This window comes from Salmo salar, chromosome ssa09 (genome assembly GCF_905237065.1).
Source record: "Salmo salar chromosome ssa09, Ssal_v3.1, whole genome shotgun sequence".
Taxonomy (NCBI): Eukaryota; Metazoa; Chordata; class Actinopteri; order Salmoniformes; family Salmonidae; genus Salmo; species Salmo salar.
Genome location: NC_059450.1, coordinates 138,991,930 through 139,016,202, shown reverse-complemented (window position 1 = coordinate 139,016,202; position 24,273 = coordinate 138,991,930). Strand labels below are relative to the sequence as shown.

At 43.6% G+C, this 24,273-nt stretch overlaps 3 protein-coding genes across 3 annotated transcripts; 2 read left to right on the top strand and 1 right to left on the bottom strand.

Moving 5' to 3' along the window:
- Window positions 1–1,018: 1,018 nt before the first annotated feature.
- Window positions 1,019–7,228, top strand: med17 (mediator complex subunit 17). The gene is given in 12 exon segments (NM_001173859.1): window positions 1,019–1,052; window positions 1,420–1,684; window positions 2,754–2,917; window positions 3,199–3,418; window positions 3,545–3,681; window positions 3,770–4,004; window positions 4,270–4,400; window positions 4,629–4,813; window positions 5,039–5,176; window positions 6,170–6,287; window positions 6,548–6,707; window positions 6,849–7,228. Coding segments are annotated over 11 exon segments (1,938 nt in total). The 5' UTR covers window positions 1,019–1,052; window positions 1,420–1,443; the 3' UTR covers window positions 7,058–7,228.
- Window positions 4,843–17,202, bottom strand: LOC106613066 (V-set and transmembrane domain-containing protein 5). The gene is made up of 4 exons (XM_014214954.2): window positions 16,713–17,202; window positions 8,046–8,372; window positions 7,634–7,777; window positions 4,843–7,511 (listed from the first exon to the last, which is right to left on the bottom strand). Exons 1-4 carry the CDS (start codon window positions 16,786–16,788, stop codon window positions 7,480–7,482), a joined length of 579 nt encoding a protein of 192 aa, XP_014070429.1. The 5' UTR covers window positions 16,789–17,202; the 3' UTR covers window positions 4,843–7,479.
- A 2,565-nt stretch (window positions 17,203–19,767) lies between these two features.
- Window positions 19,768–22,024, top strand: ly6d (lymphocyte antigen 6 family member D). Its single transcript, XM_014214956.2, has 3 exons — window positions 19,768–20,060; window positions 21,004–21,105; window positions 21,243–22,024. Exons 1-3 carry the CDS (start codon window positions 20,006–20,008, stop codon window positions 21,326–21,328), a joined length of 243 nt encoding a protein of 80 aa, XP_014070431.1. The 5' UTR covers window positions 19,768–20,005; the 3' UTR covers window positions 21,329–22,024.
- The last annotated feature ends 2,249 nt before the right edge of the window (window positions 22,025–24,273 follow it).

The following is a 24,273-nucleotide window of genomic DNA, read 5'->3' as shown; positions in this document are numbered from 1 at the left end:
TTCTTGCTTGAGATATTGCTCTTCCACTACAAGACAACGGTACTAGCCTACGGATCAGCAAGAGGAACTGCCCCTCCATACCTTTAGGTTATGCTCAAACCCTACACCCCTAAACCGAACACTCCGTCACAGATAGAACATGAGACAGATATTTCAACGGATTTATAAATGTGAAGCACCTGCCAAATATGGTAGTGAGAGGAAGCCCAGTATCCGGCAGTGGGAGAAGATGGAACGAGATGGATTTTGCCCGACATTCTGCAAATTTTCTCATTGATGAAACATTTGATCTTAATACAGTTTTCTGAGTGCAAAGGCGAATTGAGTTATTGCACACGCGCACTTCACAGAGTAGGCGTTCCCTAACGGGATCTCGCTAGCTTGCTAGCTCGTGCTTGGCTCTGCCCACCTCCTTGCTTGTTCTGCCCACTATGACTCATTTGTTCCCATTGGAAACAACAGGCTGTGGTCTATCTTGGTTTAGTTATAAACACCCTGTTCTGCCACCTCTGGTCTCATTAGCCCTCCCACCCCTACGAGAGGGCAGCACCCGCTCAGTCCAGTCCAAGCTCTTCTCTTTCCTGGCACCCCAATGGTGGAACCAGCTTCCCCCTGAAGCTAGGACAGCAGAGTCCCTGCCCCTCTTCCAAAAACATCTGAACCCTACCTCTTCAAAGAGTCTTTTAAATAATCCCACAGCGCCCCTCTCGCACCCCTTCCTCACCCTGCCCCCAAAATGCCTTTTGTGAACTAACACTCGCACCTTACTTTTTTCCCCCTTACTAGCTCTGACTTTGCTGATAGATTCTTTATTGAGATCAAATGTACTTTTGATTTGATATTGAGTTAAACACGGCTGCATTGGACCTTTAATAAACAAAATCTTTATCAGTTATTAAACACAAAATTGCCTGAACACACAGTATGTGTGGAACGTACCCATATTGAACACTGAAATGCACTGTAGGTGGCAGCATAGCCCACGTCCAGTGGTAGGTTTCCAGGACAGTACACACGAAGAAGACATTGTAAAAGTCGTCCTTTTCCTAACGGTGAGCTATATTTATATTTAGCTAGTTAGCTATCTATCTCACATTCCGTTGAAAATCGTTTGTATAACATAAATTGTATTCCGCTTTTATCTAATTGTAATGTGCATTAGGGAGCTGGATTTTATACTAGGCTAATCGGACTGGCTTGTTTGCTTTGTTTAGCTAGCTATCTGTTGTTAGCCAATGCTAATGTTAACTAGCTACAGTATGTGATAATGTCTAGCTAGCGTCACTCAATGCCAACTAGCTATGGCTAGCTGTAGTCTTTTTAGCGAGGTCCTTATTTGTCTAAACTTGCCCATGGTCTGTGATCATCATAGTTATGGTGGGTAAAATGTAGTGATTAGAATGGTTTTGTGTGCTTTAGGTGTGATTCCTCTTCGCCATCAACATGTCGGGTAGTGGTCCAGCAGTGCGTGTCAGCATCGAGTCGTCCTGCGAGAAGCAGGTCCAGGAGGTGTCTTTGGATGGCATGGAGACATATGTCCCTCCCCTGTCCATGTCCCAGAACCTGGCCAAGCTAGCCCAGAGGATCGACTTTGGCCAGGGATCAGACTCTGATGAAGAGGGGGCGGAAACAGAGCCCAGGGACCCCCAGGAGTGGGGGAAGCAAGAGCCAGAGGAGGATGAAGGTATGTCACCCCATGGACACATTCAGTGTTTGTCTTGTGATAGAAAAATTACACATTTACCTGATTTTGTTTGATATTAATAGTTAGCAATTAATACTTAACAAATATGAGGATATTTCTGTCCTGTTAGTGTCTGTGTTTTTATGGTCTCCACTCTAGTTCCCTGCAGAGATGGCTTGAGCTGACAAATGAGTTAAAGACAGAGTTGCATAGACAATAATGTGTTTTCCTAGAGATAGCTTAGGAGTAGAACAATCCCTCATTGTCTCAAAGTCATCTTTGCATCTGGGAAACTAAGCCAGGGTTTGGGTTAAGACAACAACCCACATGCAGATAATGACAGGATGAACCCAGAGTGGCTTATGGTGCTCCTTGGTCTGCATGAGGGGGGTTGAACCAACCATGGCTGAGCATTGTTAGTGTCAGCAATATAAAGTACTCTGCATTTGTGTGAAGGTTAGGTTTCTCGGTCCAACAGTTAAGGGTGGGGGGTCGACCAGCCTCATTATTGCAATAATTAATCGATATAAAATAAAGATGATTGTTTGAAGAAATTACCAAATCTCTCTCAGTACTGAATTTCTACGACAGTCTACACCAGCTTCATTAATTGACTGTAAAGGTATTATTTCTGCCTTGGAGAGTTATTATCGAAAAACCACCGTACCTTATGTTCCTGAGACCATCTGATAGACATCTGTAGCAGGGCTTTGATGATACCAATAGCACAATATTTTTTCCATGCCAAAAATGAAAACACGAAGCAGACCTAACTCTTTGGTCTTTTGAAAACCTGCTGTCTGTAAAACATTGTGTGCTAAAGCTTGGAAAATAAATAAATGTGACTGGATGACAACATAATGACATTTGTTTCCAACATTAGGTCTGTTTTACTAAAAAGTTAAATCCGCTTCGTGTTTTGTTTCCTTGCCAAGATACTAATGATTATCGCAATACTGGTATGTACCCGGCCCAAATCTGAAGCAACACTTATGATTTCTATTAAGTGCTCTGTAGGGAGTTGATCTGAACAGAATGGTTGATTGATACTTGCTCCTTCTTCTTCCAGCCACAGTGAAGTTCCAGCCGTCCTTGTGGCCCTGGGACTCTGTGCGTAACAACCTCCGCAGCTCCCTGACAGAGATGTGTGTGCTATACGACGTCCTCAGCGTAGTCAAGGAGAAGAAGTACATGGCCCTGGACCCAGTGTCCCAGGACCCCTCAGCCGGAAAGGTAGGCCTAGCTAAGTGGCTTTACTCAGGACTTCAATCTTTTCAATGCATCTCAGTAGTCTTAAGTGGTTCATTCTTCATTTGCACTGACGTGGAAGAACTAAACTGATAATGAAAGCTAATTCCTGGTACACAATACACATCCAACATCTTGCTTACTTTGATCTATCCTGTGTTTTGAGGTCACTGCAGATGAAGGAGATGAAGCCACTGGACTATTTGACATGTACCTATGACCTCCCTCTCTCTCCCCTGACCTCCCTACCTCACTCCTTACTATAGACGCCCCAGGTGTTCCAGCTCATCAGTAAGAAGAAGTCTTTGGCCACAGCAGCTCAGCTGCTCCTGAAGGGGGCAGATAAACTAAGCAAGTCAGTGGCAGAGAACCAGGAGAACAGGAGACAGAGAGACTTCAACTCAGAGCTGCTGCGGCTCCGCTCGCAGTGGAAACTACGCAAAGTAGGAGACAAGATCCTGGGAGACCTCAGCTACAGGAGCGCAGGTGTGGAGGCTTTAACTCTGCTCAAATGTCTCATTTAGTGTCATTGCAGTGTTTACCACCTTCTGCACATTCATTGTTTTTCTGACATTATATATCTAATTTCTAATGCCATGTATCTCTCTGCAGGATCCTTGTTTCCTCATGCCGGCACCTTTGAGGTGATAAAGAACACGGACATCGACCTGGACAAGAAGCTCCCGGAGGATTACTGTCCACTGAACGTCCAGATCCCCAGTGATCTGGAGGGATCAGCTTACATCAAAGTGAATAGATACTGCTCAGGGAACATACCTCATTGTGATAATGTTGATGTTCGGCCTGGCCTCTCAAACATTATGTGTTGTCTTCCAGGTTTCAATCCAGAAACAAGCCCCTGACATAGGTGACCTAGGTACTGTGAGCCTGTTCAGAAGGCAGCCTAAAGCTAAAGCAGGTACTCAGCCGTGGCATGTGAAGCTGGAAGCTGCCCAGAACGTGCTGCTCTGTAAGGAGATTTTCGCCCAGCTGTCCCGGGAGGCGGTTCAGATCAAGTCCCAGATCCCCCACATCGTAGTCAAGAACCAGATAATTTCTCAACCCTTCCCAGGTGAGGATACTTCACGATGGATGCTTTTAGGAGAGTTATTGTAGCCTATGGAAAATGAATACTCCATGAAACCATGCATTTTTCAAAATCAATCAATTTTACATGTTTTTTGTTGTTGTCTGTTACCTGGAGTAGTATGTTCTAAGTGTCCAGAAATGCTTTAGCTGTTATTTAGCTGTTATTCACCCCTCGTCAGATGTGCAGAGTCCTACTCTTGGAGATTTCTGTATTACACCACTATTAAGGTTGTCTATCCTCCCTGCAGGTCTCCAGTTGTCCATTTCTCTGTGTCACTCCACTGGAGAGAAGAAGAACCAGAGGGCTTCACCAGAGAAACCCAAACCCGACGACCACCTCTACGTTTTAGAACACAACCTGCACCAGCTCATGAGAGAGGTGGGTCCGCCAGTCTTTCTGGGTGGAAAATTCTGGAAGTAAATTGAACCTTACCATCTAGTAATTATATTGTTGACCAAAAGACATACTCAGACAGATACTGACCAAACTAAGTCCCCTGTGTTTTATTTCATCTTATACATATGCACATGTGTGTATCACTGCTGATTGTGTGAACTGTGATACATATTGATCAGTATATAAATGCCCCACCCTTCCCACCCACAGTTCCACAAGCAGACCTTGAGTTCCATAGTGATGCCCCATCCGGCTAGTGCCCCCTTTGGCCACAAAAGGCAGCGTATGGCAGGGCCCATGGCCTATGACAAGGCTGAGATCTCCAACCTGCAGCAGAATGAGGGCCTACTGGAGAAGATCATCAAACAGGCCAAACACATCTTCCTACGCAGCAGGTAGGCACAAACACACACCACATCAATGATAAGCTCATACTGTTTTATTAATTATAATATTCTTCTGTCAGGCTTGTTGTTTCACTCAAAGCACCCCTTATCTTTTTTGTCAAATCACAAATCATCAAAAATGTTTGCACAAGGAAACAATATGTTACTGAATAAACATTTTACAGGACAGCAAATCAACATTGACTGCAAGTCCACCCCTGGTGTCTGTTTCAGGACGGCGCGGACCATCGACAGCCTGGCCAGCCGTATAGAAGACCCCCAGATCCAGGCCCACTGGTCCAACATCAACGATGTGTACGAGTCCAGTGTCAAAGTCCTCATCACCTCCCAGGGTTACGAGCAGATCTGCAAGTAAGTGAAGCAGGAGCCAAGCCAGAGTAACAGAGGCAGAGTACTGTTAAAGCCAGGAGGACTGGCTAGGCCAGAGCAACAGAGACAGAGTACTGTTAAAGCCAGGAGGATTGGCTAGGCCAGAGCAACAGAGACAGAGTACTGTTAAAGCCAGGAGGACTGGCTAGGCCAGAGCAACAGAGGCAGAGTACTGTTAAAGCCAGGAGGACTGGCTAGGCCAGAGCAACAGAGACAGAGTACTGTTAAAGCCAGGAGGACTGGCTAGGCCAGAGCAACAGAGACGGAGTACTGTTAAAGCCAGGAGGACTGGCCAGGCCAGAGCAACAGAGGCAGAGTACTGTTAAAGCCAGGAGGACTGGCTAGGCCAGAGCAACAGAGGCAGAGTACTGTTAAAGCCAGGAGGACTGGCCAGGCCAGAGCAACAGAGGCAGAGTACTGTTAAAGCCAGGAGGACTGGCCAGGCCAGAGCAACAGAGGCAGAGTACTGTTAAAGCCAGGAGGACTGGCTAGGCCAGAGCAACAGAGGCAGAGTACTGTTAAAGCCAGGAGGACTGGCCAGGCCAGAGCAACAGAGGCAGAATACTATTTCTACATGGTTTAAGGGACAGTGTTTAGAGAATATACTTCTGGGCCAGGAAGTGTCAACATATCTTCTAGGCAAGTTGGTTAAGAAAAATATCTTATTTACAATGACGGCCTTCACTGGCCAAACCCGGCTGACGCTGGGCCAGTTGTGCGCCGCCCTATGGGACTCCCAATTACAGCCAGTTGTGATACAGCCTGGATATATGGTGAGAATACATTAAAAGGGAAAAAGTTAGGTTCCTTGCTCGAACAACAGAAGAAGAGGTTTCACCTTAATGAATTACCACCAATTTAATTGGCCAATTTTTCAGCTTTTTCAACGTTCGGTAAAAATAAAAAGTCTTGTCTAGCAAAAACTTTGACCATGGAGAAAGAATGTTCGATGACCTTCTGTGTGGGTGTGTGCAGGTCTATCCAGCTGCAGCTGAACATAGGGGTTGAGCAGATACGAGTGGTGCACAGGGACGGCCGTGTCATCACACTCTCTCACCAGGAACAGGAGCTGCAGGACTTCCTTCTCTCCCAGGTCAAGGGACACAGTGACTGCTGTCATACCACCGCCAACTGCTGTTTATGTACCCTGTATTACACTCAAGTATAGCTAGAAGCCACCTATATTTTCTGAAGTGCATAACATTTGCTAGACCTAGTTCTTCACTTGGCTTATTGCTCCAGGGAAACTTTTATTCAAATCAATTTCAAAGTATTGATGTAGCCTTTTTGTAGCTGCCTGTTAGAACCAGTGTGAGTAACAGTGTCCCCTGTGTCTGTCCCCTGGTACTACAGATGTCTCAGCACCAGGTCCATGCGGTACAGCAGCTAGCTAAGGTGATGGGTTGGCATGTTCTGAGCTTCAGTAACCATGTGGGCCTGGGCTCTGTGGAGAGCATCGGAAATGCCTCGGCCATCACCGTCGCCTCCTCCAACGGGGAGTACGCCATCTCAGGTACCGTCTTCAATCAATCAATCAATCAGGCATATTGGATGTCATACACCTTAAACAACTAATTTAGTCTGAAAACTAATATAATGACTGAAATGTATAAGATAATGGTAACATTTGTCCAAATGAATGTATCTTCTCCAGTGCGTAATGGTCCAGAGAGCGGCTGTAAGGTCCTGGTCCAGTTCCCACGCAGCCAGAGCAAGGAGCTGCCCAAGTCTGACGTCATCCAAGATGGGAAGTGGAACCACCTGCGAGGGCCCTACAAGGAGGTCCACTGGAGTAAGATGGAGGGACGCAACTTTGTCTACAAGATGGAGCTTCTCATGGCTGCTCTCACCCCCTGTCCTTAGGTCTCTCTCTCTCGATCCACTTTTGTGGAAATCATGCATTGATGTTAGTAGAATTGCTTGGACATTTGACTTACCCGTGTCGATGTAAAAAAAAAAATATATATATATATATATTTCAAATGTTGTTACAGTAAAAAAAACTCAGCTGTGAAAATAAATATATAATTTGTTTCCACTTGTCAGTGTGTTTCCTTACATAAAATAGCATGGACTAATATCAGCTGTTGTGTGTGTGTGTGTGTGTGATAGTAAAAGAATACATGCAGCTAGTCTTGAGGCACGTAGGTTGACGATCCTTCATCTGTTCCTGGAATCAGTGACCTGGTGAAATTTACACGCTGTGGACGCTTAACATTAGTCTTTCATTTTAGCTCAGAGTGGTTGTTGGGCAGTGTCATCTGGCTGTTGCATAGATCTTCATATCAGAGAGGTTGCAGGTCAGTTAAATCATTCTCTGGAGAGAAAAACATGACATTCAATGACGCACAAACCGAGTACACACAAGAACAGTTAAACTTGAGTCTTTGAATTACTAAATGTATCTATTACACCAAAAAGCATTCTAAAATAATTTACCTGGCATCTGCCTCCTCTGTCTCCATGCCTTGATCCGGCAGTAGGCTTTGTCCATGAGCCACATGGAGACCATGAGGAAGCCAGCCAGGGAGGCCAGCCCTACAGCAAACACTGCCAGGAACTGGAGGTCCTCATACAGAACCTCTACAAGACAAGGAGGGAGATCACACCATGTTCATTCTCACTTCCACTAACTAGCTTACTCAGAAATGAAGGTCACTTGTACTGAACTACTTGTAAAGATACTGTTCATTAACACCATAAGGCCGCTACAGAAGCCATCTCCAGGACTGAGAAGGAAACAGTTCCATAAAGGGGTTCTTGTAAATGTCAGCTATGATGAAACACTAACACTGTAGCCTAAAGCAAAATGCCACATTGTGATACAGGCCTGCGCCCACTATTCACTCACCTTCCACCTTCAAGACAAATCCTTCATCTTTGCTGCTCCCGGACAGTTCAGTCACAGTGATCACGTAGAAGCCGGCGTCCTGAATACGTAGGGCCGACAGTCCCATAGATCCATTAGTGTATGTGTGGACTCTGTCCATGTAGTCCTCTGATACATTGGTAAACCCCCCAGGTTGCCAGGCCCCAATGTCTCTGCTCACCCTGCCAGACATAAAGGTCCATTGTATGGTGGGAGTCCCAACACAGGAGATGTCTACAGAGAACAATACATCCTGTTGGACAGGCCTGGTCAGACTCTGCTGAGGAGACTGTATGGAGATGGCTCCAGCTGCCAGAGAAAGAACATAGTGGAGGGAGGAAGGGAAAGAGAGGAACAGTGCTGGTTAATGTATGATAGATAGAGAGAACCTGATATATATGATTTGTATTTTAGAATCAGATAAATCAACATTATGACCCACACACTGATGTGTTATTGACATGTTATCACCATAGTAACTTCCTGACTCCTGTACTGACTCGAGCCCACTTGCCTTTTTATGAGCAAGGGATCAAATACCTTCAGTTTTTCTTTTCTTTAGAGCACAATTGGCCCCTCAGTTCTGGACATAAGAAATACCCACCCTTTACACTACTCCCTTACATAACCATATTCAAAATACAGGATGTTTTCAGTTCCACAACAGACATTACATAACATATTATTCTATAAAAACAGACTTTTACATTTATATTGGCCTATTTCATACTTTATGATGGGTTTGCTGTCATCAAATGACTTTGAGATGGCTCACTGGCATGTGATTCTAGCGCATCGCTCATTTCAAATCAAAGTTTATTGGTTGCGTACACAGATTTGCAGATGTTATTGCAGGTGCAGCGAAATGCTTGTGTCAACTTCAACAGTGCAGTAATACCTAGAAAATACAAAACAATACACACGTTAACCCTCGCAAGGCTGCTGGCCCAGACAGCATCCCTAGCCACGTCCTCAGAGCATGCGCAGACCAGCTGGCTGGAGTGTTTACAGACATATGCAATCTTTCCCTTTCCGTCTGTTGTCCCCACGTGCTTCAAGATGTCCACCATTGTTCCTGTACCCAAGAAAGCAAATGTAACTGAACTAAATAACTATCGCCCCGTAGCACTCACTTCTGTCATCATGAAGTGCTTTGAGAGACTAGTCAAGGATCATATCACCTCCACCTTACCTGACACCCTAGACCCATTTCAATTTGCTTACCGCCCCAATAGATCCACAGACGATGCAATCGCCATCACACTGCACACTGCCCTATCCCATCTGGACAAGAGGAATACCTATGTAAGAATGCTGTTCATTGACTATAGCTCAGCATTCAACACCATAGTACCCTCCAAGTTCATCATAAGCTTAAGGACCTGGGTCTGAACCCAGCCCTGTGAAACTGGGTTCTGGACTTCCTGACAGGCCGCCCCCGGGTGGTGAAGGTAGGAAACAACACCTCCACTTCGCTGATCCTCAACACTGGGGCCCCACAAGGATGCGTGCTCAGCCCCCTCCTGTATTCCCTATTCACCCATGACCACGTAGCCATGCACGACTCCAACTCAATCATCAAGTTTGCAGACGACACAACAGTAGTAGACTTGATTACCAACAATGACGAGACAGGGAGGAGGTGAGGACCCTGGGAGAGTGGTGCCAGGAAAATAACCTCTCACCCAACATCAACAAAACAAAGGAGATGATCGTGTACTTCAGGAAACAGCAGAGACAGTGTGCTGAAGAAGGCGCAACAGTGCCTCTTCAACCTCAGGAGGCTGAAGAAATTTGCTTGGCACCTAAAACCCTCACAAACTTTTACAGATGCACAATTGATAGCATCCTGTCGGGCTGTATCACCGCCTGGTATGGCAACTGCACCGCCTGCAACCGCAGGGCTCTCCAGAGGGTGGTGTGGTCTGCCCAGCCCAACGCAAACTACCTGCCCTCCAGGACACCTACAGCACCCGATGTCACAGGAGTGCCAAAAGGTTAATCAAGGACAACCACCACACGAGCCACTGCCTGTTCACCCTGCTATCATCCAGAAGGCTAGGTCAGTACAGGTGCATCAAAGTGAAACAGAGAGACTGAAAAACAGCTTCTATCTCAAGGCCATCAGACTGTTATACAGCTATTTTCAGGCCTCTCCAGTAGATGTTCGATCGGGTTCAATTTCGGGCTCTGGCTGGGCCACTCAAGGACATTCAGAGGTGTGTCCCGAAACCACTCTTGCGTTGTCTTGGCTGTGTGCTTAGGGTCGTTGTCCCGTTGGAAGCTGAACCTTCTCCCCAGTCTGAGGTCCTGAATGCTCTGGAGCAGGTTTTCATCAAGGGTCTTTCTGTACTTTTCTCCGCTCATCTTTCTCTCAATCCTGACTAGTCTCCCAGTCCCTGCCACTGAAAAACATCCCCACAGCATGATGCTGCCACCACAATGCTTCACCGTAGGGATGGTGCCAGGTTTTCTCCAGACGTGATGCTTGGCATTCAGGCCAAAGAGTTCAATCTTGGTTTCATCAGACCAGAGAATCTTGTTTCTCATGGTCTGAGAGTCTTTAGGTACCTTTTGGCAAACTCCAAGATGGCTATCATGTGCCTTTTACTGAGGAGTGGATTCTTACTGGCTACTCTACCATAAAAGGCCTGATTGGTAGAGTGTTGCAAAGATGGTTGTCCTTCTGGAAGGTTCTCCCATCTCCACAGACGAACTCTGGAGCTCTGTCATAGTGACCACCGGGTTCTTGGTCACCTCCCTGACCAAGGCCCTTCTTCCCCGATTGCTCAGTTTGGCCGGGCGGCTAGCACTAGGAAGAGTCTTGGTGTTTCCAAACTTCTTCCATTTAAGAATGATGGAGGCCACTGTGTTCTTGAGGACCTTCAATGCTGCAGAAATCTTTTGGTACCCTTCCCCAGATCTGTGCCTCGACACAATCCTGTCTCGGAGCTCTACGGACAATTCCTTCAACCTCATGGCTTGGTTTTTACTCTGACTTGCACAGTCAACTGTGGGACCTTATATAGACAGGTGTGTGCCTTTCCAAATCATGTTCAATCAATTGAATTTACCACAGGTGGACTCCCATCAAGTTGTAGAAACATCTCAAGGATGATCAATGGAAACAGGTTACACCTGAGCTCAATTTCGAGTCTCATAGCAAAGGGTCTGAATACTTATGTAAATAAGATATTTCTGTTTTAAATTTTCTATATATTTGCAAAAATTTCTAAAAACCTGTTTTCGCTTCGTCATTATGAGGTATTATGTGTAGATTGATGAGGATTTTTTTTTCATCCATTTTAGAATAAGGCAAAATGTAACAAAATGTAGAAAAGTCAAGGGGTCTGAATACTTTCCGAATGCAATGTACCTATAAAGTGGGAAAAACAGTACAGTATGTAAACATTATTAAATGCAATTTTATAAGGTGCAGAGTAGTGTACCGGGTGGTAGCCTTCTAGTAACAGTGACTAAGGTTCAGGGCAGGGTACTGGGTGAAGGATGGCTAGTGGTGACCTGGAGATAAAAGCTGTTTATCAGTCTCTCGCTCCCAGCTTTGCACCTGTACTGTCTTCACCTTCTAGATGGTAGAGGGGTAAGATAGCCATGGCTCGTGGCTGAGGTCCTTGATGGCCTTCCTGTGACACCAGGTGCTGTAGATGTCCAGGAGGGCAGGCCGTTTGCCCCCAGTAATGCGTTGGTCTGATGGTACCAACCTCTGGAGAGCCCTGCGGTTGCGAATGGTGCAATTGCCGTTCAAGGCGGTGATACAGCCCGACAGGAGGTTCTTAATGGTGCATCTGTAGAAGTTCATGAGGGTTTTACGAGCCATGCCAAATTTCTTCAGCCTCCTCTGGTTGAAGAGGCGCTGTTGCACCTTCTTCACCACACTGTCTGTGTGAAGGGACCATTCCAGGTTGTCAATGACGTGCACGCCTAAAAGCCTGAAGTCTAAGTCGTGTCCAAGTCAGTCTTGAGATCAGTAAGATGTTAGAAATGTTAGGAACTTAAAAAATATATTATACTATAGAACAGGTTCTTCCAGGTACAGTGAACCTTCTGCGTCACTCGCTTTAATAACAGGTTGTTCTTAGTTCGTCTTGCTTGAAACTTGCCAAACAAGCTTATGGCTTCTGGAAAGAAATGCTGTCGGCATGCTCAACCATTGTCGCTCATTAAGCCGATAGAAACTTTCAACTGGTTTTCCCCACCAACCAACAAGTCGGAGTCAGAGCCCGAGTCAGAGCCCAAGCCGTTCCAGGTCTCTCCTCCACCCGTTACCAGGTCTGAGCTGCCGAAGCCTCCCACCACTAGCTCTGACAAATTGAAAACACTAGTCATTGGCGACTCCATTAACCGCAGTATTAGACTTAAAAAGAATTATCCAGCAATCATACATTGTTTACCAGGGGGCAGGCTACCGACTTAAAGGCTAATCTGAAGAGTGTAGGGTATAGGGATATTGTTATCAATGTCGGCACCGACGATATTAGGATGAAACAGTCAGAGGTCACCAAGCGCAACACAACTTTGGCGTGTAACTTAACTAGAAAGATGTGTTGGCATTGAGTAATTGTCTCTGGCCCCCTCCCAGTTAGGGGGAGTGATGAGCTCTACAGCAGACTAACACAACTCAAACTGTTTTCTGCCCCTCCCAAAATATAACATTTATACAAAACTGGCCCTCTTCCTGCCACTCACCACCAACAGGACCAAGTCTGGCCTGCTGAGGAGCGAAGGACTGGAGTGGTGCTCTCATCTTATCTATCAACATAGACAGGTCTCTAACTCCTCTAGCTCCACAATGAGATGGGTGCAGGCATCAGGCTGTTAGCCAGCCTGCCAGCTTAGTGGAGTCTGTTCTCAGCACAGTCAGTGTAGTCAGCTCAGTTTCCCCATTGAGACCGTCTGTGCCTCGATCTAGGCAGGGAAAAACTAAACATGGCGGTGTTCACCTTAGCAATCTCCCTGAAATAAAGACCTCCATTCCTGTCATCATTATTGAAAGAGATTGTGTTAATAACTACGACTACTTAATGTTAGATCCCTCATTTCAAAGGCAGTCATAGTCAATGAACTAATCACTAATCATATGATGTGATTGGCCTGACTAAAACATGGCTCAAGCTTGATGAATTTACTGTGTTAAATGAGGCCTCTCCTCCTGGTTACACTAGCGACCATATCCCCTGAGCATCCTGCAAAGGTGGAGGTGTTGCTAACATTTATGAAAGCAAATTTCAATTTACAAAAAAAATATATGCAGCCCTCTCAATCACTTTCTATAGCTACTGTTTACAGACCTTCTGGGCCGTATACAGTGTTCCTCACCGAGTTCCCTGAATTCCTATCGGACATTGTAGTCATGGCAGATAATGTTCACATTTTTTGTGACTTCAATATTCACATCGAGAAGTCCACAGACGCACTCGAAAAGGCTTTCGAGCCATCATCGACTCAGTGGGTTTTGTCCAACATGTCTACGGACCTACGCATTGTCACAATCATACCCTGGATTTAGTTTTGTCCCATGGAATAGGTATTGTGGATCTAAATGTTTTTCCTCATAATCCTGGACTATAGGACCAGCATTTTATTAGCTCAGACCCCAACCAAGGATTATTAAAACCCTTGCTATACATTTTCAGACAACCCAAAGATTCCTAAATGCCCTTCCAGACTCCCTCCACCTACCTAAGGATCAGTTAACCACCTAACCAAGGATCTAAACTTAACCTCGCGTAATACCCTAGATGCCGTTGCACTGCTAAAAACAAAAACATTTGTCACAAGAAACTAGCTCCCTGATATACAGAAAATACCCAAGCCCTGAAGCAAGCTTCCAGAAAATTGGAACGGAAATAGCACTCCACCAAATTGGAATTCTTCCAACTAGCTTGGATACTCAGATCTTATCTGACAGGAAGATATCAGTTTGTTTCTGTGGATGGTTTCAGTGTTGCTCAAAGTTCCATTTTAGGACCACTACTGTTTTCACTGAGTGTATAAAACATTAGGAACACCTTCCTAATATTGAGTTGCACCCTCTTTTGCCCTCAGAACAGCCTCAATTAGACAGGGCATGGAATCTACGAAAGCGTTCCACAGGGATGCTGGCCCATGTTGACTCAAATGCTTCCCACAGTTGTGTCAAGTCGGCTGGATGTTCTTTGGGTGGTGGACCATTCTTGATATACACGGGAGACTGTTGAGCATGAAGACCCAGCAGCATTGCAGTTCTTGACACATTCAAACCAGTGCGACTGGCACCTACTACCATACCCCGTTCAAAGGCACATAAATCTTTTGTCTTGCCCATTCAGCTTCTGAATGGCACACATACACAATCCATGTCTCAAGGCTTAAAAGTCCTTATTTAACCTGTCTCCTCCCCATCTACACTGATTGAAGTGGATTTCACAAGTGACATCAATAAGGGATAATAGCTTTCACCTGGATTCACCTATGTCATGGAAAGAGCAGGTGTTCCTAATGTTTGGGACACTCAGTGTATACCTCTTAGGGATGTCATTCGGAAACACAATGTTAACTTTCACTGCTATGCAGACGACACACAGCGGTACATTTTGATGAAACATGGTGAATCACCAAAATTGCCTACCTTGAAGGCCTGTGTTTCAGACATAAGGAAGTGAATAGCGGCAAATGTTTTACTTTTAAACTTGGACAAATTAGAGATGCTAGCTCTAGGTCTCAAGAAACAAAGCGATCTTCTGTTTGATCTAACAAATTAATCTCAATGGTTGTACAGTTGTATCAAAATAAAACTGTAAAGGACCTGAATGTTACTCTGGACCCTGATCTCTCTTTTGACAAATATATCAACAATATTTCAAGAGCAGCTTTTTTCCATCTTCAAAACATTGCAAAAATCTTTTACTTTTTGTCAGAATACTATGCAGAAATGCCAATCCATGCTTTTGTCACATCGAGATTAGAATTCTGCAAAGCTCTACTCCCTGGATACCCGGATAAAGCACTAAATCGACTTCAGCTAGTGCTAAATACAGCCGCTAGAATCTTGACTGTTAAGGCGAGGGCTGATTTCAAGGTTTTACTGCTAACCTACAAAGCATTACATGGGCTTGCTTCTACCTATCTCTCCAATTTGGTCCAGCCGTACACACATGCACGTACCCCACGGTCATGCAGGCCTCCTTGTTGTTCCTATAATTATAAAGCAAACAGCTGGAGGCAGGGCTTTCTCCTATAGAGCTCCATTTTTATGGAATGGTCTGCCTATCTATGTGAGAGAGACAGACTTGGTCTTGACCTTTACATTTTTTCTGAAGTCTCATCTCTTCAGTAGGTCCTACTGAGTGTAGTCTGGCCCAGGGGTGCGAAGGTGAACTGCAAAGCACTAGAGTGATGAACCACCCTTGCTGTCTCTGCCTGGCCGGCTCCACTCTCTCCACTAGGATTCTCTGTCTCTTACCATACTACGGGGGCTGAGTCACTGACTTGCTAGTGCTCTCTCATGCCATCCCTATGAGGGGTGCATCACGTCGTGCCAGGCTTTTTTTGCTATACTCGAATTGTCCGGTTTTGCGCCCACTCAGGCTCGTGCGGTGGGGGAGATCTTCATTTATGCTGTTCTGCCTGCGGCTATGGAACCTTGACCTGTTCACCGGATGTGCTACCTTGTCCTGGACCTGCTGTTTCGACCCTCCCTCTCCCTCTTTCACTCTCTCTCTCTACCGCACCTTCTTTTTCGACCTCTGAATGCTTGTCTATGAAAAGCCAACTGACATTTACTCCTGAGGTGCTGACCTGTTGCAACCTCTATAACCACTGTGATTATTATTTGACCCTGCTGGTCATCTATGAACGTTTGAACATCTTGAAGAACAATCTGGCCTAAATGGCCATGTACTCTTAAAATCTGCACCGTGCACAGACAGAAGAGGACTGGCCCCTCCTCAGAGCCTGGTTCCTCTCTAGGTTTCTTCCTAGGTTCCTGCCTTTCTAGGGAGTTCTTCCTAGCCACCGTGCTTCTAAATCTGCTTTGCTTGCTCTTTAGAGTTTTAGGCTGGGTTTCTGTAGAAGCACTCTGCTGATGTAAAAAGGGCTTTATAAATACATTTGATTGATTGATTGATGGGTTTTGAATTGCCCACATGGCTACCTGCTTTCGGTTGTTTTATCATGTAAGATGTGTTGGAATCAATGTGAATTACTGACTCAGACACACCAGTCCAACTAAAAGTGTGTGTGTACACAAGATGAAGCGTGCACTCAAGATGAAGCATGCATAAATCATTTTGTTACAGTGTGGAAAGAATGACAGAGAAACATTTGGCTGCCAGAAGAATGCCTTGAAACCATCATTCTGTATCAAAGTTTTGGTGAATTAACAAACCACTGTGTGTCTAACTGTACTATTATTACTATACACCGGTACAAACCACATCAGAGCAAATGTTGGAGAATACTCAGTTAGTCAACTGATACCAGAAGAAAGTTTCTTCTGCAAGTGATTGGCATACATGATACACCCTGAGGCAAACATAGGCATGCCCTTAAACACGCAAGTACTCACACATTTAAGCACATTCAAATCAGTATTTCCATATATGAATACATGCTGACAGAAGTGTTTCCATGTATGAGTAGGATACATACCTAGGTGGCACACATACAATGTGAGGCTGAGGAAAATAGCGACTTCCTGTGCGTCCCAGAGCCGCAAAGGCCACATTAGATCCCCAGGTCCATATATTCTCACCAGTACGGAGTGTCTACTGGGTCATTCCGCATTCTGGAGCATTCGCTTTACTCTTCTCTGAAAATCCATTATTTCCCGTGTTTCTCCTTCCTTTTTATTCTCAGTGTATTGTTAATGTTTTATTCTGGTGGAAAACATTATCTCTCTTTTGTTGGTGATGTTCTCTTCTGTCCTTCTCAGTTCTGTGCTCTCTGGCTACCTGTGCAACGGCAGCTCGCCTATCAGACAGGATCAGGAGGAGATTACTGTGTAAAACTAACACAGAGAGAGAGAGAGAGAGAGAGAGAGGGAGGGAGGGAGCCAATAACAGAGTAAACACACATGCAGACACACACACATGCAAAAACACACACACAGAGAGACACACCTGTACTGCCACCCTGTACTGCCTCCCTGTACTGCCTCCCAGAAACGCACCACCGTGGGATGAATAACTGGTATTCGAGTTTGGACACACCTTGCTGAGCAGGCCAGACAGGAAGGAGTGTCTATTCATAGATATATTCTAAGAGGACTGCACCTCTCTATGATGGCCACATGAATAAAAGTTGCAATGTAGTAAATCACAAATCGTCTTTGCCTATTGGCCGCCTGGTCACTGTTGCAATAGCTTAGAATAGTACGGTTTTTTTTTCCTCAAAATGTGTTTTGTTTAGTCAAGGATCAATGTAAGAACTGTGATCCTTCTGTTTTAATCTGCAGTCAGCCTTTCTCCTATCTAAAGGGTTTTGGTGTAACACTGTATTATGCATGAATTGGATTAGATGAGTTGTGTTTTTTTGTCACTTCTTCAACCACTCTCAATCAATGTACAGAAGTAGGATCTTAATTTGCATAGCAGGAAATACAAACTTGTAGTGTATTCAAAGTTTATAAAGGCTTCTTAACTTTGTAATTTCCACGTAAACATATATTTTTTTGCCCTATAAAACAGTCCATTAATTATAATCTGCTGTGAGAAACTGGTTAAATTAAGATCATATATCTGTAGACCTGTCTACTTTTGAGGTGAGGACCAATGACTGCATATGATTAGACAAACCATTGACACCATTCATTCCTATGTGAAGACTCAATAGAGCTCGTCAGCTTGTAGTCCTAAAGCCCGGAAATGAGTTATCTCTGGTTCATTCAGCCATCCTATGGGGAAAGAATAGGGTTTTGAGATAAATGCTGAAAAGGTATGTGGTAAACACAGGCTTAGGAGGTTTTGTACTATGAGATAATATCAGTTAGTTAACATGATCTTTATAAATTATGAAGTCTTTATGTGCTTTTTTAAATTACATAAATGCTTAAAAATTCACAAAACGTTGTGTAGCTGATGAAGATTATCTCATAGAAAAAAAACGGTGTTTAGCACAGACCTTATTTTCGGTGTTAATCCAAAAACCCTACAAAAATGCCATTCATTTGCCCATAAGCTTTGTCCAACGAACCATGGCGGAGGTAGCGCCTACAAAAATACGCAATTTATATTTCTCTCTATAGCGCATTGAAGCCAAATAAAGTCGGTTAAGATGGCATCTCATGGAGACAACATACACAGCTTGAACTCAACCATGAAGTGATGTTGCAGGCAGGCTCAGTGCTGCTGCCTTTGACTCCTCTCATTGACACAAGTTGAAGGCCGACCAGGTTACTGCAGACTGCCATTAACAACAATTATTCTTATAACTTCTTCTGTGTGATTTTTAAATGATCGGTTCAAGGACATACTTCTGGTGTATTAGAAGCAATTATTGGTACCATGATTGTCTTCCAAACATGTTTTTATTTACATGAAGATTCAAATTTTTCCATTCACTATAATGGCGGTGTCCTCTTTTCTGCTATCAATGCCTGCAGTACCGGGTAGGCCTTGAACTCCCATGGCTTCAATGAGAGTAGGCTGTAGTTCTCCCCTGGTGAGGACGTAACCTTGACTGGTAAACAAGAGAGCTGGCGTTATTGAACATAATGCCAACATTACTATATTTGACCTGAAGAGGGCACTGTTAACCACTTGCCACTCTTCTCAGTTCCACACAAGTCAGCATGTGATGTGCTGTAAAGTGGTTTGGTTTCAAAGGGCGTTTTGGATCCCTTCAATTTCATTTTCATTTTAATCTGAACCTTTATTTAACTAGGCAAGTCAGTTGAGAACAAATTCTTATTTACAATGACAGCCTACCAGGGAACAGTGGGTTAACTGCCTTGTTCAGGGGCAGAACAACAGATTTTTACCTTGTCAGCTCAGGGATTTGATCCAGCAATGCTCTAACCACTAGGCTACCTGCCACCCCAATTAAATATAGGTAAACATGTAGTAGTTATTCTAGCAGCCTTTACCCAACTGCAACTATAAGGCAATGTGAGATGGAGTGAAAGGTTGCAAGAGGCTTCATCAAAGGTAACATTACGCCCCACCAGCTACTAGTCTTAGCAAGGCCATGCAAACCTTAACCTTATGTAAGATATTTCCATGAAGTCTTTGAAAAACAGATGTATTCCTTAGTAGACTATTGGTTGTAATGCTGTATGTCATCTGTGTCACACATTCCTACAGAGACAGACTGACCATAGGGCCAGATGGGCTAATCGATCTGTAGCACAATGGGCCTGTCTAAGTTGGTGTTTTTGCACATATGTATAATTATTTGGCTAATAATGGGGCATCTGGAGGAAAAATGGGCCGGTGTGTTAGAAATGCCTAATTTCTGGTCCTAGTTGGTCCCTGCATACCAATATGAAAACTTCTGAAAGTAATGCTTTTTAAAAATAATGAATAGGACTATGCTTGTGAAGTTCTATTCATTTAGTTGTTTGGACTGTAATGAAAGAATGCAGTCCAACTGGTTAGGTTATTTAATCAGGTTATTTCCTGGTTATTTCCCAGCAATGTGGACAACACTCTATTGTCTGATTTGCATGCCCAGATGCTGATGACACATTCACTGGCAAGAATGCATTCCTAGAACATAGAGAGGACTAAAAAACCACCTCACCAGTCCCTCCACTGTAGTTTCTCCTCCTCCTTGTCTCGCTTCATTACTTGAATTTGTCTTAGAAAATGAAGGGGGAAGGAATGCATTTAATGTAAGTGCACAATGAAACAAACCAGTCTGTTTAGGTGAGTAGTCAGTACAGTGCGAGGTGTATCAGTACAAAAGCTGTACCTGTACATTACTCCTTCACACTACTGGAGAACATGAGGACCCTGCTACTGACAACCGTGTTGCTGGTGCTGCTCTGTAGCACTCAAGGTGAGCAAACTTAATAAATATAGACTGGTTTATAAACATGATAGATGCAACTCTTGGTTGAGGTGTGCTTTTAAAAAACTCAATTTCAGGTCCACTGCAAAATGATTAATATGTAGCCTATGTTGCATGATGTTGTTGAACTATGTTTGTTAGGGGAAAAGTTTGATCTTATAACAGTGAAGGATCTTCAACAACTTAGTAAAGGAATGAAAATGCTCACACTCTCATAACCAATGAATTTATTTGCAGTGGTGTAAAGTACTTCAGTAAAAATACTTTAAAGTACTACTTAAGTTGTTTTTGGGGTATCTGTACTTTACTTTACTGTTTATATTTTTGACAACTTTTACTTTAACTTCACTACATTCCTAAAGAAAACAATGTACTTCTTACTCCATACATTTTCACTGACACCCAAAAGTACCAGTTACATTTTGAACGCTTAGCAAGACAGGAAAATGGTCGAATTCACACACTTTTCAAGAGAAAATCCCTGGTCATCCCTACGGCCTCTTATCTGGCAGACTCACTAAACACAAATGTTTTGTTTGTAAATGATGTCTGAGTGTTGAAATGTGCCCCAGGCTATCCGCCAATTAAATCAACAACAAAACCGTGCCGTCTAGTTTGCTTAATATAAGGAATTTGAAATGATTTATACTTTTACTTTTACTGTTGATACTTAAGTATATTTGAGCAATTACCTTTGCTTTTGATACTTAAGTATATTTAAAACGAAATACTTTTAGACTTTTACTCAAGTAGTATTTTACTAGATGACTTTCACTTTTATTTTTGTCATTTTCTATTAAGGTATCTTTACTTTTACTCAAGTATGACAATTGGGTACTTTTTCCACCAGTGTTTATTTGATAAGCAAATGATGATCCACACTTTAAATATCCTATCATCACTTCTGCTCTAAATGAGAATTTCTCCACAGTGCTTACACTCAGCTGTTACACCTGTGAGGAGGATGACGCTGACTGCAAGCAAGTGACAGAATGTCCACCATCGAGCATGTACTGCAGAACTGTGGTGACTGGTAAATATTCTACTTTTCTTCTTCCATTCAGTCCTTTCAACCTGTATCAATAATATTTATGTATTATTAATCAACTGAGTGCAATAATCATCTGTAAATTGCTCTAACATTTTCTACTTCCTTCTTTTCCTTCACAGCGGACACAGTGACTCGTACCTGCGAGGAGATGTGTGTTTCGGGTGTCAACGCCTACTGTTGCCAGGGTGACCTGTGTGAGAACTGACATGATCCACGGAGAACCATCGCCACTGACTACACACGGTCACCTTCTGTTTAGATACAGTTGAATGTTGTGTGGGAAATACTTTGGAATATGGGTTACATTATAACCTTTCAATTAATTACATTTACATTTTAGTAATTTAGCAGACACTCTTATCCAGAGCGACTTAGTTAGTGCATTCATCTCAAGATAGCTAGGTGAGACAACCTATATCACAGTCATAGTAAGTTCATTTTTCCTCAATAAAGATGTAATCATTGTTTGTGATAATCTTTAAAAAAAGGCAATCTTATACTTTCTGTCGTGCAAAAAAATCTAGCCCTTTGAATGACTCTCAACTGTTTCTGCTGTCCTTCAAAGCTTGACTTAATGCCATAAAACATGGAGGTTTTACAGTAATGAGGATTTCCAATGCCTGAGCTGTGATTCTAGTGTAGCCTCTCCTAGTCTCCTCTCTCTCCGGATGCTCCTGAGTGGGTCATGCTGGCTCATGGCCTCCTGCTGGGATGTGGGTCGCCGACGGGGACAATGCTGGCCTGTTGTGGCCGTATGCATCTGGGCATGCAGGATTATCTAAATCCATCTGATGAGGGTACCACTCACCTGGCAACTCAATCCCACTCTCCTCTGAAAAAAGTATGCTTGATCATGGTGTAGATTGCTTTGTTTTCGAGAGATTAAAAACCAAGAAAATGACTGTTTTAGAGTGAGAAAAGAGGAAGACTTTACACATATAAAAGAATCTTATTCTGCATAACTGTAGATAAGGCAAATGTTTAAATGTCATCACTCAGCACAGGTCAGTGCCCGTTCGGCACAGACGTTAATTCAACGTCTACTCCATGTTGGTTCAACGTAATTTCATTGAAATGACGTGGAAACAACGTTGATTCAACCAGTGTGTGCCCAGTGTGTGGTCTGAGGCTGGTCATCTAAATCAAACAGGCAAATATGTGTCACATCTAGATATGTATTTATCTTCCATTATTTCCTTTTCCATTAGAGCTCTAAATCTGAGGATTTGTGGGTGTTAAAAATAACCCTGGAGTGTTAGAGAGCCAACCTTCACTCCTTTACACATCATGTGAAAGGTGTTTCATTCAAACCTCTTAAAGGGCTCAGCATAACACACACATTCCATGAACAAAAGAGAACATGTTATCCCAGGAAACCTCTGATCTTACAAGGTACTTTTATAGTTGCCCAGAAAAGGCAGAAACGGATTTACAGTTTACAGAAACAGCACTCAAACTGATTAGTGCATGAAAACAATACGTTAGGATATGAATGTCATGAATGGCATGTTTGGCATTCAACCAAATTAACGACATCTAATACAAATGAATTTTTGAATGAAGCAGTGATTAAATTATTTGTTCCTTTACCCTTTGTGATCCAACAACTACATCACATGCTGACATTTAGCGGCCTGGTATGCAGCTCCGTATTATGGTTTTAATCTCTATTTTGAATCATAAGAGACACTGTTATTAAGCAGGTTTTATGATAAACCCAGTTGCATAACTTACAGTGATGAACAAAAGCCACTAGAATCAGAATAACCTTTATTTTAACAGGGAAGACATATTGAGACCAAGGTTTCTTTTACAAATGCTGTATATACAACATACAGTGCATTCAGAAAGCATTCAGACCCCTCAACTTTTTCCAAAATTTTTTACGTTACAGCCGTATTCTAAAATTTATTCAATAGTTTTTTCCCCCTCATCAATCTACACACACAGACCATAATGACAAAGCAAAAAACGTTTTTTATTTTTTTTAAACCGGAAATATCAAATTTACATAAATATTCAGACCTTTTACTCAGTACTTTGTTGAAGCACCTTTGGCAGCGATTACAGCCTCAAGTCTTCTTGGGTGGCTGGGCCACTCAAGGACATTCAGAGACTTGTCCCGAAGCCACTCCTGCATTGTCTTGGCTGTGTGCTTAGGATCATTGTCGTGTCGGAAGGTGAACCTTCGCCCCAGTCTGAGGTCCTGAGCGCTCTGGAGCAGGTTTTCATCAAGGATCTTTCTGTACTTTGCTCCGCTCATCTTTCCCTCGATCCTGACTAGTCTCCCAGTCCCTGCTACTGAAAAACATCCCCACAGCCTGATGCTGACACCACCGTGCTTTCCTCCAGACTTGACGCTTGGCATTCAGTCCAAAGAGTTCAATCTTGGTTTCATCAGACCAAAGAATTTTGTTTCTCGTGGTCTGAGAGTCTTCAGGTGCCTTTTGGTGAACTCCAAGTGGTCTGTCATGTGCCTTTTACTGAGGAGTGGCTTCCGTCTGGCCACTGTACCATAAAGGCCTGATTGGTTGAGTGCTGCAGAGATGGTTGCAGAGAAGGTTCTCCCATCTCCACAGAGGAACTCTACAGCTTTGTCATAGTGACCATCGGGTTCTTGGTCACCTCCATGACCAAGGCCCTTCTCTCCCGATTGCTCATTTTGGCCGGGCGGCCAGCTCTAGGAAGAGTCTTGGTGGTTCCAAACTTCTTCCATTTAAGAATGATGGAGGCCACTGTGTTATTGGGGATCTTCAATGCTGCAGACATTTTTTTGGTACCCTTCCCCAGATCTGTGCCTCGACACAATCCTGTCTCGGAGCTCTACGGACAATTCCTTCGACCTCATGGCTTGGTTTTTGCTCTGGCATGCACTGTTAACTGTGGGACCTTATATAGACAGGTGTGTGCCTTTCCAAATCATGACCAATCAATTGAATTTACCACAGGTGGACTCCAATCAAGTTGTAGAAACATCTCAAGGATGATCAATGGATGAGGTCAACTTCGAGTCTCATAGCAAAGGGTATGAAAATAAGATATTTCAGTTTTTTATTTTCTAAAAACCAGTTTTCGCTTTGTCATTATGAGGTGTTGTGTTTAGATTGCTGAAAAGAAATGTGGAAAAAGTCAAGGGCTCTGAATACTTTC

Coding starts and splice junctions, on each gene's coding strand:
- LOC106613066 (XM_014214954.2), bottom strand. CDS start 16,788: ATGTGGCCTTTGCGGCTCTGGGACGCACAGGAAGTCGCTATTTTCCTC. Junction 8,373..16,712: donor ATTGTATGTGTGCCACCTAG/GTATGTATCCTA, acceptor TTTCTCTGGCAG/CTGGAGCCATCTCCATACAG. Junction 7,778..8,045: donor ATTTGTCTTGAAGGTGGAAG/GTGAGTGAATAG, acceptor CTTGTCTTGTAG/AGGTTCTGTATGAGGACCTC.
- ly6d (XM_014214956.2), top strand. CDS start 20,006: ATGAGGACCCTGCTACTGACAACCGTGTTGCTGGTGCTGCTCTGTAGC. Junction 20,061..21,003: donor GCTGCTCTGTAGCACTCAAG/GTGAGCAAACTT, acceptor ATTTCTCCACAG/TGCTTACACTCAGCTGTTAC. Junction 21,106..21,242: donor CTGCAGAACTGTGGTGACTG/GTAAATATTCTA, acceptor TTTCCTTCACAG/CGGACACAGTGACTCGTACC.